This window comes from Microtus ochrogaster, linkage group LG5, assembly GCF_000317375.1.
Source record: "Microtus ochrogaster isolate Prairie Vole_2 linkage group LG5, MicOch1.0, whole genome shotgun sequence".
Lineage (NCBI taxonomy): Eukaryota > Metazoa > Chordata > Mammalia > Rodentia > Cricetidae > Microtus > Microtus ochrogaster.
Window position 1 is genome coordinate 39,191,703 of NC_022031.1, and position 13,639 is coordinate 39,205,341.

Here is a 13,639-nt window from a genome sequence, read left to right on the forward strand (position 1 = left end):
TGCAGTAAGATGATTCCCATCGGCACAACCTCTGCAGAGGCTCATGGGAAAGATGTGATGCTGTTCTTGGTTGTCAGCTTGATTATATCTGAAATTAACTAAAAACCCAAGAGGCTAGGTACACCTGGGAGGGATTTTTAATTAAATCATTTGAAGTAGAAAGAGCCACACTTTCTGGTAGCAGCCTCTCTAAAGGACATGGAAGAAGGAAGTGATTGCCTGGCTGCCCCCACTCCTGCACTGGATTTCCCTTGGGAGACAGCCACTGCTGGACTAGCTGGACCTCAGTCTGTGAGCTATTCTAGTAATTCCCTTTATGTATAGAAAGATTCAGTCTGTCAGTTCTGTTCTAGAGAACCCTGAATACAAGAGTCAAAGCAAAGGTACTTCTGGTGTTGCTGGAGAATAAATACCAAATTTGCCTTTTAAAAAATAAGATTTATTTTTAATTCTGTTTTGTGGGGAGGGGTATGTACATTTGGATGCAGATGCCCTAGGCTGCTGAGGCCTTGGATCCCCTGGAGCTTGGCTTTCAGGCAGTTGAGGTGCCCAACTGAGCGCTGGGAACGGAACTGGGGTCTTCTGCAAGCGCAGTACAGGCTCCTAACCGCTGGGTCATCTCAGCAGCCTCCACCCCAAACTTGCCTTTGGAGAAGAACTGATCTAAAAGAACCTCGTTTCACTAAGTAGCTCTTGGGTCCATGTCCACTCCCAGGTGGCCTAGTGGATCCTGCGGGTTGTATAGTCCAGAACCATGCTGGCAGCACCAAGCAGGGCCGGGTCAACCAAGTCGGAAACCACCACATCCACATCCTGCACGGAGGACAAGGCTTGCTGGCGGATGACGTCCTTGACAGTGTGGATATAGTGACTGGCCAGGACTCCAGACAGGATCACTAGGGAAGGATTCATAGTGTGGAGGATGTTCACAACCCCAAGTCCCAAAGCAGTTCCAGCTGTAGGGGAGCAAAAAGCAGAAAAGTTTCCAGGAAAATGCCAAACCAGACACTGGGAAGTGCTGTGTGATAAACTGTCTACGAAGACCATGTAGTCTTTAGTCCTACCCTTCAGGAGACGGAGGCAGGTGGATTGCTGTGAGTAGACCAGCCTGGACTATACATTGAATTCCGGAACAGCCATAACTACAAAGAGACTCTCTCAAAAAAATAAATAAATAAATCTGTTCATGGCTTACTCTTTCTTAGATCTTTTGTTTTCTCTCTTTGAAACAGACTCTTACTGTGTAATCCAGGCTGGCCTCCAACTCCCAGCAGCCTTCCTGCCTCAGCTCCCAAGCACTTGAGTCTAAGCTTTGAGCTGGCTTTTGTTTTGTCTTGAGACAAGAGTCTCACTACATGGCTCAGAACTCCTGGGATCAGGCAATTCTGCCTCCACCTCCTGAGAAGAGGCCTATAAGAGAGTGCCTTGATTCATTCTCCTTGAGACAGGATCTCATTCTGTGGCCTAAGCCTCTCTTGAACTCATGCAAGCTACTACCTAGATTCCTAGAGCTGATGATCTCCTGTCTTCCCCAGGCCTCCCAGGTACCATCTTTCTTTCTTGTTGTCAGCACAGACAACAAAGTGAGATGCCATCTGAGAGAAAAAGAGGATGGGGGTCGAGCTTAGTGGCAGAGTGCTCGCCAGAACATAGAAGGCCCTGTGTTCATTCTAAGCACTGCAAAATAGGTAAAATGTATACTGTAAGATACAATCTTAATTATGTAAGCATTACAAGAACAGACTGGAAAGACTTTCTAACAGTCGGTGACTCGAGACAGTTTTCCTTACTACTATCCTGTTCTTCTCTAAATACCTATAAAGTGAATAAGCAATATTTTCAATATGAAATAAGAAGTAAAACACAATTATAGGCAGTGTTTCTAAATATCTTCATCACGTTTCCCTTTTTCAGAAAGTAGGAATCACAATGCAGAGCACTGCACCTGAGGGAAACTGAGGCTCTCTATGGGAGCCCTGGGTGTCCAGGACCGTAGGCTTACCTGTTCGTAAGATGCTCTGGGCCTTCACATTGCCGAGCTTGGCGGCTTGGATGAGATGGAGGGCACCCACAGGCTCATCTTTGGGCACTGACATCCCTTCCACCAAGAGCAGATCCTCTGAAGGAACAAGAGGAAGAGGCACTAATGAGCAGTGAGCAGCCTGAGGAGGCCTCCACTGCACCTGTGCCCGCTGGCAGCTCACTCTAAGGAGGTGGTTCTTTCCACCACTCAGAGCTACTTAGCACATGCAAACACCCACACGTTGCTGTTGGGGAACATTATTTTAAGGTGTGTTACTTTTGTTTATGCTGTATTTGTCTGACTCTGTGAAGCCTGTGATTCTTTGCCAGTCTAATAAGGAGTTGAATGCCAGTAGCAAGGATAAGTGGGGCGGGCAGGCAGAGTATAAATAGAAGGAGAAACAGGAAGAAGAGGATGATGCCAGGGGCCAGCCACCCAGCCAGCCACAGAGTAAGAGTGAAAGTAAAAATACACAGAAGAAAAGGAAAAAGCCCAGAGCCAAAAGGTAGTCAAGATAATTTAAGAAAACTAGCAAGAAACAAGCCAAACTAAGGCTGAACATTCATAACTAATAAGCCTCTGTGTATGATTTATTTTGGAGCTGGGTGGTGGGTTCCTCAAAAAGCCAATAGAACAAAGAACAAAAGAGCTAAGAGTAAAACAACCCCAACATATTGTCCCAAAGTGATGTGGGAGTCTTCTGTTTTGTGTTGATTTCATTGGTTAAATAAAGAAACTGCCTTGGCCCTTTAATAGGACAGAAAATTAGGTAGGCGGAGTAAACAGAACAGAATGCTGGGAAGAAGCAGATTCAGGCAGTCGCCATGATTCTCCCACCCGACACAGCCGCAGGTTAAGATCTTCCCTGGTAAGCCACCTCGTGGGCTACACAGATTGTTAGAAATGGGTTAGATCAATATGTAAGAGCTAGCCAATGAGAGGCTGGAATTAATGGGCCAGGCAGAGTTTAAAAGAATACAGTTTCCATTTAATTATTTCGGGTAAAGCTAGCCAGGTGGCAGGACGCAGCCCGCCGCTGATGGAGGAAGGTCATTGGTTGATTAAATAAAGAAGCTGCTTGCCCTGATAGGTTAGACGTAGATGGGAGGAGTGAACGGAGCAGAACGCTGGGAGGAAGAGGAAGTGAGCTCAGAGACTCGACAGCTCCGGGCTCCCAGGCAGATGCCTCAGAGAGACACGATGTTCCACTCTTGCGGGCAGAGGCGAGAGCTCTGCTCTCTGAGGCACACGCGATGAAGCTCCGACCCAGGATGGACGTAGGCTAGAATCTTCCTGGTAAGCGCACCTTGGGGTGCGACACACATGATTGGAAATGGGTTAGTCCAGGAGCGAGAGTTAGCCGAGAAAAGGGCTAAAGCTAAAGAGCCAAGCAGTGTTTAAATGAATACAGTTTGTGTGTTGTTATTTCGGGCATAAGCTAGCTGGGCAGGCAGCCGGGGTGCTGGGGACTCAGCCCCGCCACTCCTATTACTACACGCCGCCGCTCCATATCACAACACCAAAGCCTTTGCTACCTCTTGCTGTCGAGTCTGAACTTGACTCAGATCTGAATACAGCCTCCCTGCCTGCTGTTTCCTTCACTTCTCACTTGTAATATTAAACCCTTGTTATTCTCCCCACCCCACTCTTCCTTCTCCGTCTCTACCCTCATTCATGCAGACACAGTGCTGCACCCTTGCCAGAGCCCTGAGGTGGTCTACAAGGCACCGGCAAGGCCTTGAGTGTCAGAGGCCGGAGTGACAGGTCTGGCCAGTACCAGCTCAGATCTGTCCCAGTGGTCACTACTGGCTGCACAGGCCATTTCATTTCCATAGGTTTTTCTAGAAGGTTGGGATAATAATGCCTAGAGTTATTTTAGGAATAAATTATAGACAAGGGACATGGATTATGAACAAAGTTGACTAAGTGCTTAATAAACAGACATTTTCTGAGTGGGTGCTGTGTTTGTGTAGGTATGTACACGTGTATATGTGTGCGTGTGTTTAGATTATAAGTGGATTTGGGTGTGTTCCTCAATCCCTATCCAGCTTATATTTTGAGTCAGGATCTCTCATGAACCTGGAATTCACCATTCTGTCTAGACTGTGGCCTGCAAGCCCCAGGGGCCCTCCTCACTCCAGCTGTTGGGACTGCAGCTGTGCACCACCATGCCTGGTGTGATGTGGGTGCTGAGACCTAATGAGGTCCTCGTGCTGTGGGGCAGGCACTCTACTAAGCTATCCTGTGGCCCCAGAAGTGCACATCCTGCTGTTCTCTGTAGCCCTTGTCTTTCTGTCAGCCAGGACTGCTGTGCTTGGGTGTGCTAGGTTTCTAGGGAAGCACTCAGATACTGGGTCCCCAGCCCTACCTCTGCTCCTGTCCACGAGGTGAACAGGCCTTGGCCACGGCCATGATGCACTGTACTGCAGTGGGCCATACTGCTGGGGCTGACTAGTCGGACTGAAGCCTGAACCTGAGATAAAATAAAGCCTCCCACCTTTCAAATTATTTTTTAAATTATTTTTTAAATATTTGATTTTATGTGCACTGGTGTGAGGGTGTCGGGTCCCCTGGAACTGGAGACACGGACAGTTGTAAGCGGCCATGTGAGTGCTGAGAATTGAACCCCAGTCCTCTGGAAGAGCAGCCAGTGCTTTTAACTACTGAGCCATCTCCCCAGCCCTCCCACCCCAAGTTTTTCTGAGACAAGGTCTCACTTCCTACCATTCCTGCTTAGGTGTCACTTCATGCTCTCCTCCCGGGCCTCAGCTACGGCTTCAGCTGTCTCCCACTTCTCACGAGGCCAACAGACTCTGACTTTATACTTGTCCTACCATTACCCTCTCTGAACCGCCCTCCCCTGGGCCTCTCTCTGCACTCACAGGTTGATCTCTCAGGATCCCACCTTTGACTCTGTCTAGTGCCTCAGTCCCAACTGTAACAACCACTTCAGTGCCTGTGACCTCCTGAATCCCTGCCTCTTAAGTATTTGCACATGGATAGCTCCCAGCACCCCCTGCCACCTGCCACCTAGACCTGTTTTTCCCAACTCCAAGCGGCCCCATCAGAAAACTAAAAGTCCTTCTATAGCAGCTCTACTGAAGCCACCTTCTAGTCAACCACCGTTTTCCTCTATAAAGCAAGAGACTGCCTGGCGGTGGTGGTGCACAGAGGCAGGCGGATCTCTGAGTTTAGGGTCAGCCTGGTCTACAGAGTGAGTTTTAGGACAGCCAGGGCTAAACAGAGAAACCGTCTTAAAAACCAACAACAAATCAAAAGGTTATGCTTCATTGAGGACCTGAAATTCAGATCACGCTTCCTGAAGGTTCTCAGTGGTTCCTCTGACCCCACTGGTCCTCCTCACACCCTGAACCATTCACATGCCGACCCCACTGTCTCCACCCTGGAAGACTCCTTTTGGCGTCGGACTTGCCTTCCTGATTCTCAGCTCCCAGGATGGAAGCCAACACTCCCTCCTTTCCCTCTATGGAGGGCAGGGAATGATCTCCAGTGCCCTCTGCACAGGCAGCCACCTCCTTGGCCATCGTTCTCTGTGCATTTGGCACACAGAAACTCTAAGATGTTCACTGTTTATTTCATCACTAAAATGTATATATAAAATGCATATGGAGTTTGGGTCCTGTGCCAACCAATGGCTGAGAAACAACTGAAAGAACTCTTCCCTGCTGTCTTGGAGCTGTAGATGCCCCTGTGTGCTCTGTAAACCTGAGTCAGGACCAAGGATGCCCTGGACGAATCATGGCTTCCATGCTCAGCTCCCTGTAACGTCTACTCCCAGGTACTGTCTGCATTTGGTTAGTCACTTCTGCAGGAGAGGACTACAAACCATCATGGAGCTTCTTTGCTTCCCTCTGCAAGGCCATCCCAGAGGCATATGCTTCAATACAGCCATGGCTTCCACAGGAACAGTCAGGCCCATCCAGAGACACCACGAGGTGGCCGAGCTCCGCCGCACAGAAAGAGCTGCCATGGATTAGCTCGTGTTGGTGGATGATTCCACCCCCGATCCCTGCAGCAAGAGACAAGTCACCGTGTGGCACTGCCTGAAACAGGAAGCTAGGCTGTTTGCCAAGCTGTTGATCGTTTATAAAATGCCCACGTCTCACTAGGCGCCGAGACTTTATTTGGTGCCACTGTGGAAGGAAGCAGCTGCTGCAGATCTGGTGTCTATGACCAGACCAGTTGTGGCATCTGCCCCATCTTGTATTGGTCGGTGGTCCCTCCAGCACTCACTGCCTACTCTGTGCACCGATGACTGTGAGGTCATCGGTGAGAGCCTGGTCCCCAAGTGAGACGGGAGTGGCAGGAAGCAGACACTCCAGACAGAGCTGTGGGAAACTTATTTGGTATCCTGGGAGATCTTGGCCCTTACAGTCCTGATGGGACTTGGGTGGTCCGCCCCTGAGTGGACTTGGGTGGTCCGCCCTTGAGTGGACTTGGGTGGTCCGCCCTTGAGTGGACTTGGGTGGTCCGCCCCTGAGTGGACTTGGGTGGTCCGCCCCTGAGTGGATTTGGGTGGTCAGCCCCTGAGTGGACTTGGGTGGTCCGCCCCTAAGTGGTTTCACTCCATTTACCGTTCCCACTACCTCCACAAGAAAAGGGCTTGTGCATGTCTAAGTCCTTGTGCAAGCTCTGCTTCAAGGGAAGGGAAGGTAAGACAGCCTGTCTAATTGTGTTACAGGGCTTACTTCCAGAAGCATAGAACATGGAATCTGAAATTCTGCCATTCTAGATCACAAAGACCAATGACTTGTTATGGAGCACTAATGCATTAGCTCTCTCTACAGAGGCAAGGTACACTTTACCCTAGAAACCTCTGTTTGGAAGAGCGTCCTGCCATCTACACCTTTTGAACTCTCAATCTTATGTGTATGGGCATTTTGCTTGCATGTATCTAAGAGCAACACATGTGTGCCTGGTAGCTGCAGAGGCCAGAGAGTGGAGTTACAGATGGTCATGAGCCACTGTGTGGTTATGACTCGAGCCTGGGTCCTCTGGAAGAGCAGCCGCTGCTCCTCACTGCTGAGCCAGGCCTTCTGTCTCCATGTCTTACTCCTCACTGCTGAGCCAGGCCTTCTGTCTCCATGTCTTACTCCTCACTGCTGAGCCAGGCCTTCTGTCTCCATGTCTTACTCCTCACTGCTGAGCCAGGCCTTCTGTCTCCATGTCTTACTTATTTTGGCACTTATTCCTCAAATCATTCTTCTCCCTCTCACTGCAGCTGACTGACTGCTCTGAGCTAGAAAATGGTATCCAGACTTGTTAAAACTGTTAACACAAAAAGAGGACTTGCATGGAAAACACAAGCTTAGTCAGGAGTGATGGTATACCATTTGTAGCCAGGGTCTGGAAGGCTGGAACAGGAGGCTGGGCTACACAAGATCTTTCTCAACCAAAACATCAAACAAACAATAGGAGCCTACAATGAAAGTGAAATCACACAAAATTTAAGAGCTGTGTGGCCCAGGTTAACCTGGAAATTTGCAGCAATTATCCTGCCTCTGCTTCTCAGGTGCTGGGATGTCAGGTGTAAGCCACCATGCCTGGCTAAAATTCTTTATTCCTTTTTTTGTCTTGGTGGTACTGGGGTCAGAACTCAGGGCTTCCCGTGTGGTGGACACAGGCTCTTACCACTGAACTACCCGCTCAGGAAAGGGCGTGTGTGCATCGTGGTCCGTTCTAGCTGCAAGTGAAGGCTAAGACACAGCCCTGTGGGGTGAAGCCCCTCCTCTTCACCTGTCCCTGTGATGAGCGTCACAAAGTTTTCCTGTCCTTTTCCTTGGCCAAACTTCCTTTCCGCCATGGCAGCACAGTTGCCGTCATTGTCCACCCACACAGGGAGGTGCAAGGTGTCCGAGAGGGGTGTTCTGAGGTCCACCGAGTTCCATTCCTGTATCAGTTTGGTTGAATGCAGCACAATTCCTTCCTGGGGATTCACACGGCCACCTGTGGAAATGCCTGAGCTCCACCACAAACAGAGAGGACAATTTTGGTTACCCATTTTAGGAAAGCCTGCCAACTTTCTTGGCTGCAAACGTAAATCAATTCACCCCACATCTTGCAAATTGCCAAGGACTGCGAGGAATCAGTCCTGAGCTAAGTCTACAGTGCCCGCAGAACAACAGAGCCTCCCACGCGTCTCCCCAGTGCCTGCTGGCCTGAGAGGTGGAACCCTGGCCCGAGGTCAAGGGTAAGAACGAGCTGACCGTGAACACAGAGGCGCATTCTTGAATTTGTAATGTAAAACCTCACCTACTCCCAGAATCCTGCAGTTCAGCTTCACAGCTTCTGCGGCAGCCTCCACACACATCTGCAGGATTAAACTAATCCTTTCTTCATAGGTTTTAGGATTGAACTGAGTGTACTTCTTAACTATTTCACCCTAGAAGAAGGAGAGAGAAACAAAACACAGGTCCGGCTCAGTGGCCACAGCTACTACATTCTACATTCTATCCACTACAGTCTGTGAATGTTGTTAGTTGTCCTTCCCGGGACAGTCAGCCCTTGTGGAGCCCGTGCTGGGCACGCAGAGTAACTGTGTGCACAGGGCCTGTCCCTGAGATGAGCCTAAGTAATTCCCGGGAATCCATCCCAACACAAGGTTGTTGAAACAACAGCAACCCCGTAGCCATCGAGGAAAACTCTCTTAGGTCTGTGGTCAACAGTGGACAGTCTAAATCTAGTTCACTACACGTCCTAATTCCTCTTTCCAGGTTGATAGACTGTCTGATTTCAATACTGGGGCAAATAATGGTCACCCTCATGTCTGCACTTAAGCCATTTCTTTATCTGGAGTGGTAATGGCGTGAACACTCAACTCACGGCAAGCTTCTGTGTGGACTGGCAAACACCACATCACACTGTGCTGTGCGCTGTGACTTAATACTGAACAGACAGTCCCTCCTCGTTATTCTTAGTGTCCCAGGGTTTTTTGTTTGGGGTTTTTGTTTTGTTTTTACTCCCCTCAACTGTGTATTATTTTGTTTCAGAATGATGTTATTTAAAAAAAAAATCCCAAGCCAGGCGGTGGTGGTACAAGCCTTTAATTCCAGCACTCAGGAGACAGATCTCTGAGTTTGAGGCCAGCCTGGTCCACAGATCGAGTCCCAGGACAGCTAGGGCTACACAGAGAAATTCTGTCTCAAAAAACCAAACACAGAAAGCTAATTCCAATAGCTTAGAATGACTTAAGATCCCATCGAAATGTTGACTATAATTATGCTGAATTTATCATCCAATTTGTGAGGGGCTGACATTTAAAAATACTCAACACTCTCACCAAGGATACTTTTCCAGGCCTTTGTATGGTACTATTTCATAACTTTATTTATGTAAATCACAGTTTTATGGTTTTGATTATTCTTTGGAATCTGTTGTTCTAAATCGGATCTCCTTTTCCCTTCATATTCATTTGTATTAATGGATTTTTACACTTCAAACACAAGGGTTAAAGCTGTTTATCATTACAAATAAATCTACAGGAGTGGTTCTAATCTTTACTGTGTGACGGAGTCAGCAGAGCACAGCTGAGCTGTTCCCAGAGGTCCAGTTCAATTAGTCTGGGCAGGAGCCAGGAACCTGGAGGATCACAGCGTTTCAGGAACGCTAATGTGCAGGCCTATCTGACACAGTCACACAAACAGATCCAAGATCTTTGCCACAAATTCACATAACCAGAAATTTACTGATACATATTAATCATAACATTCAGCCATTTACTGGATCATCCTAACTCTATAATCCAGTTAATTTATGGTTTATCAATAATATTTTTTGTTATGTATAATCTCCATTTTGCTGTTCCTTGCTTTATTTCTTATAGAACAGAAAACTTTTTTCCTTGATTTCAATAGAAATGTCTCTATAATTTCACCTCCAAAAAGGTAAAAATCCTGATAAAAATCCTGTGTTAAGAGAATAGTCTATTAACTTTTTTAAAGTATAGGGAGGTCTTTTGGCTTCTCTTGAGAAAGCTATGTTTTGTTTTGCTTTTCATTAATTGACCTAATATTAGCAAATTTCTAATGATTTGTGTTTAAAATATTTGCTATTTCTCAAGGACTCTTGAAACTTTACATGTAATCTATGATGCTGCAAGCTGATTTTCCTGGGAGGCCTGTTTCTCATAAGGTCAGTAAGAGATCATTTTAACACAGTTTGCTGTTTGCACAAAGGCTTTCTCACCTGCCGGAGCTCCAGCAGTGTGCTGGTTAGCAGGGTGAAGGGATATGTGGTACTCTGGGAAGATCAGCCTTGTGAAAATGCAAACTGGAGAGGCTGGCTTCTAACTTGCAGGAATCTTCCTGCCTCAGCCTCCCAAGTACTGGGACTATAAGCATTAGCTACCACCCCAGCTTGAAATGTTAACAACCAGTAGATAAGAGAAAAATATTGTAGTGGACTCCAAAGTCAGCACAACAGGAAATGACGACAAACTCCCTGTATGTTTCCTAGTTCTACCTCCCACTTAAACATTTTAAAAATCAATCACTCAGGGCTGGAGAGATGGCTCAGCGGTTAAGAGCACTGCCTACTCTTCTGAAGGTCCTGAATTCAATTCCCAGCAACCACATGGTAGCTCAGGACCATCTATGATGAGATCTGGTGCCCTCTTCTGGCCTGAAGGCATACATGTAGGCAGAACAGTATATATAAAAAATAAATAAAATCTTTTTTTTTTTTTAAATCAATCACTCAGCTGGTCGTGGTGACACCCTCCTCTAACCCCAGCACTCAGGAGGTGGAGGCAAGCAGATCTCTGTGAGTTCAAGGCCAGCCTGGTCTACAACAAGAGTTCCAGGACAACCAGGGCTGTTTAAAATAAAAAATCAACCACTCATGTGAGATATAAAGTTAAATGTTTTGCAGTGACTTTACCTTCATGCTAACTATGGCCACTCTGAGATTTGTCCCTCCAAGATCAACAGCCAAAGCACTGAGAGTCTCAAGAATGTGGTCAATGTCTTGAGAGATGTTCTCCTTCACAGGAGGGAAGCAGAATTTCTTCTGTAGTGGCTCTTGAAGGTCAATAGATTTGAGAAACTTTAAAATCCTTGGAACAGCATTTCCATCCCCATATATCTTTGAGCTGGAATAGCCAAAGAAGTCAGTTCAGTGAAATGGTTCTGCTGTGCATAACAGGCGGTACCAAGGGCGCTGAAATCCGAGTCTTCAGGTAGAACTAATTTGTACTTTTTAAAATAACTTCTCTGGGCTGGGGACTGGTCGATGTGGTAGAGCACTTGCCTGGTGTGCATGAGGCTCTGAGTTCAGTCTCTAGCACCACAAAAAAAAATTAAATAAAACATCATCCCCACAGTGTGTGTGTGTGTGTGTGTATGTGTGTGACACATACCAGCACTTGGGAGGTAGAAGAAGAGGGATCTCTTTGAGTTTGAGGCCAGTCTGGCTTATATAGTAAGTTATAGGACAGCCAGAGCTGTACAACAGAGAGACCCTGTCTCAAAACAAAAAACGAAAACACAACACCAATCCCACAAGTCATAATAACATAGAACTAAGTACAGTAACATCTGGACCTTCTGACAACACTGTAACTTAGTACATGAATTTGGGATTTGCTATTTTAGAAGTTTTTTCTTGAAGTTTTTTTCTTTACAATTCTGAGAAATTATCATATTGAAATAAAAGGAAGGGCAGCCAAAATTAAGTTTTAAAGATTCTGATACATTGTCTTCTAATATGTGGTCAAATTATACCAGAGAAACACACTGTAGGGTAGTACAATTGTAATTAATAGAAGTAAATCTTGAAACTTCTCTACTGGAACCTGGGCAGAGCACTGTGGGATGTGATATCTTGTCGTTCCAGCTGCTAGGATGTGCTAATTGTTTGTTTGTTTTGTTTTGCTTTGTTTTTTGTTTTTCAAGACAGGGTTTTGCTCTACCTATCGAGCCTGTCCTGGAACTCTTGTAGACCAAGCTGGCCTCAAGCTCGCAGAGATCCTCCTGCCTCTGCTTCCTGAGTGCTGGAATCAAAGGCGTGAGCCACCGCCACCTGGCTGGGTGAAGGGTGTGCTAATGTAAAAAAAAAGTTCTGTTAAGATGGTTAAATGAGGGCTGGAGAGATGGTCAGTGCTCCTGACTTCTTCCAGAGGTCAGAGGTCTTGAGTTCAATTCCCAGCAACCACATGGTGGCTCACAACCATCCATAATGAGATCGGGTATCTTCTTCTGGCCTGCAGGCATACATGCAGGCAGAACACTGTATACATAATAAGTAAATCTTTAATTTTAAAAAAAAGATGGTTAAATGGTGATGGAGCAAGTTCCTTTGCTGCCTGAGGTAGCTCCCCTTTTAACCACTCCAAAATGAAGGGCTGTATACTCACCAAGGGTACTGTTTACCAAACTGGAGGTGGAGCGCTTGTAGTATTTTATCTTGGGTGTCAGCATCCCGGACATGAAGAACATTCTCCCCTAAATAAATCCACAGACATGTTACAATGACTTGGTGTGACTATTCAAAGAAAAACAAACAGCAATGTACCAGATCCGTAACTGAATCCTAAAACCCGGCAGACTGAAAGCAGTCCTGATGAGACTCCTTACAGCAGACAAAGCCACCTAGTAAAATCACACAGGAGTTTACTTCGTTTTAGAGATAAGTCTCGCTATGTAGACCTGGCTGGCTTCTAACCTGTGGCACTCCCCGAATCTCCCCTAAGTGATAGGATTACAGGTGTGTGCGATCACACAGAGGCTTGGTAATTTTAGGGGGGAGGGGGTTGTCTTGCTCTACAGTGTAGGCTGGCCTCAAACTCAAGACCCTCCTGAGTGGGATTACGGGCATGTGCCACCACACCTGTGTAGGGTGAATTACCCGACAAACTGCCCGCCTACCTACCCACCAAGCCCATTCTCAACTAGGCAGTCATCCAGTCAGCAGCCAGGCAGGGCTGGCCAGCCAGCTGCTGGGCAGGCATTTTCTCTCTATACATCTCTTGGCCCGTGTGAGAGAGTAAACATCACAAATAGCTAGGTCTCCAACAGGCTTGGCTAAGAGGAGTAGGAGAGAGGTAGCTGGAGAGAAATGAGGGGCCAAAGAAGGGTTTTGTTTTTGTTTCCTAAAATAAGAGAGTCTAAGCATGCTCACTGAAGGAGTTAAGCACACATGGAAGAGAACGTCGGCTAATGGGCAAGTAGGGCCCAGGAGAGACAGGAGGAGAGGGATTTAGACACAGGTAAGACGATGAGCAGCAGATACGCAGGAAACACATTCATCTCCCTGCCCCTGGCTCCACTGAATGTGCAGTTAGCTAAGTGCAGAGACAGGAAGCACAGAGACCATCTCCAGAGTTCTGGGACCACGGGTGAGCGCCACCAGACCTGCCCCATCCTGCCCCGCTCCTCTAACCTCTTATTTGGGCCCAGATCAGCTTTCAGCACCATCTCCTGGGAACTGTCTCCTTCTGGACTCTAATGGTGTCACATCACTGAAAGCTCCTTTTCTGTTTTCTTTTCTGGCCTTCTATTTCACTGATGAACAGTTTCTTTTTTTTTTTTTTAATTTTTTAAAAAATTTTTCGAGACAGGGTTTCTCTGTGGCTTTGGAGCCTGTCCTGGAACTAGCTCT

General features: G+C 47.0%; 1 protein-coding gene across 1 annotated transcript in view; it reads right to left on the minus strand.

The window, feature by feature from the left end:
• Positions 1-423: 423 nt before the first annotated feature.
• The window catches only part of Gne (glucosamine (UDP-N-acetyl)-2-epimerase/N-acetylmannosamine kinase), a 33,654-nt gene continuing 20,438 nt past the window's right edge, over positions 424-13,639 (minus strand). Inside the window, exons 6-12 of the mRNA XM_005362114.3 lie at positions 12,396-12,483; positions 10,922-11,132; positions 8,297-8,426; positions 7,781-8,002; positions 5,871-6,053; positions 2,003-2,119; positions 424-956 (exon numbers count right to left, since the gene is read on the minus strand). Coding sequence (XP_005362171.1) covers positions 721-956; positions 2,003-2,119; positions 5,871-6,053; positions 7,781-8,002; positions 8,297-8,426; positions 10,922-11,132; positions 12,396-12,483 — 1,187 coding nt within the window. The 3' untranslated portion in view covers positions 424-720. The remainder of the gene's footprint in view (positions 957-2,002; positions 2,120-5,870; positions 6,054-7,780; positions 8,003-8,296; positions 8,427-10,921; positions 11,133-12,395; positions 12,484-13,639) is intronic.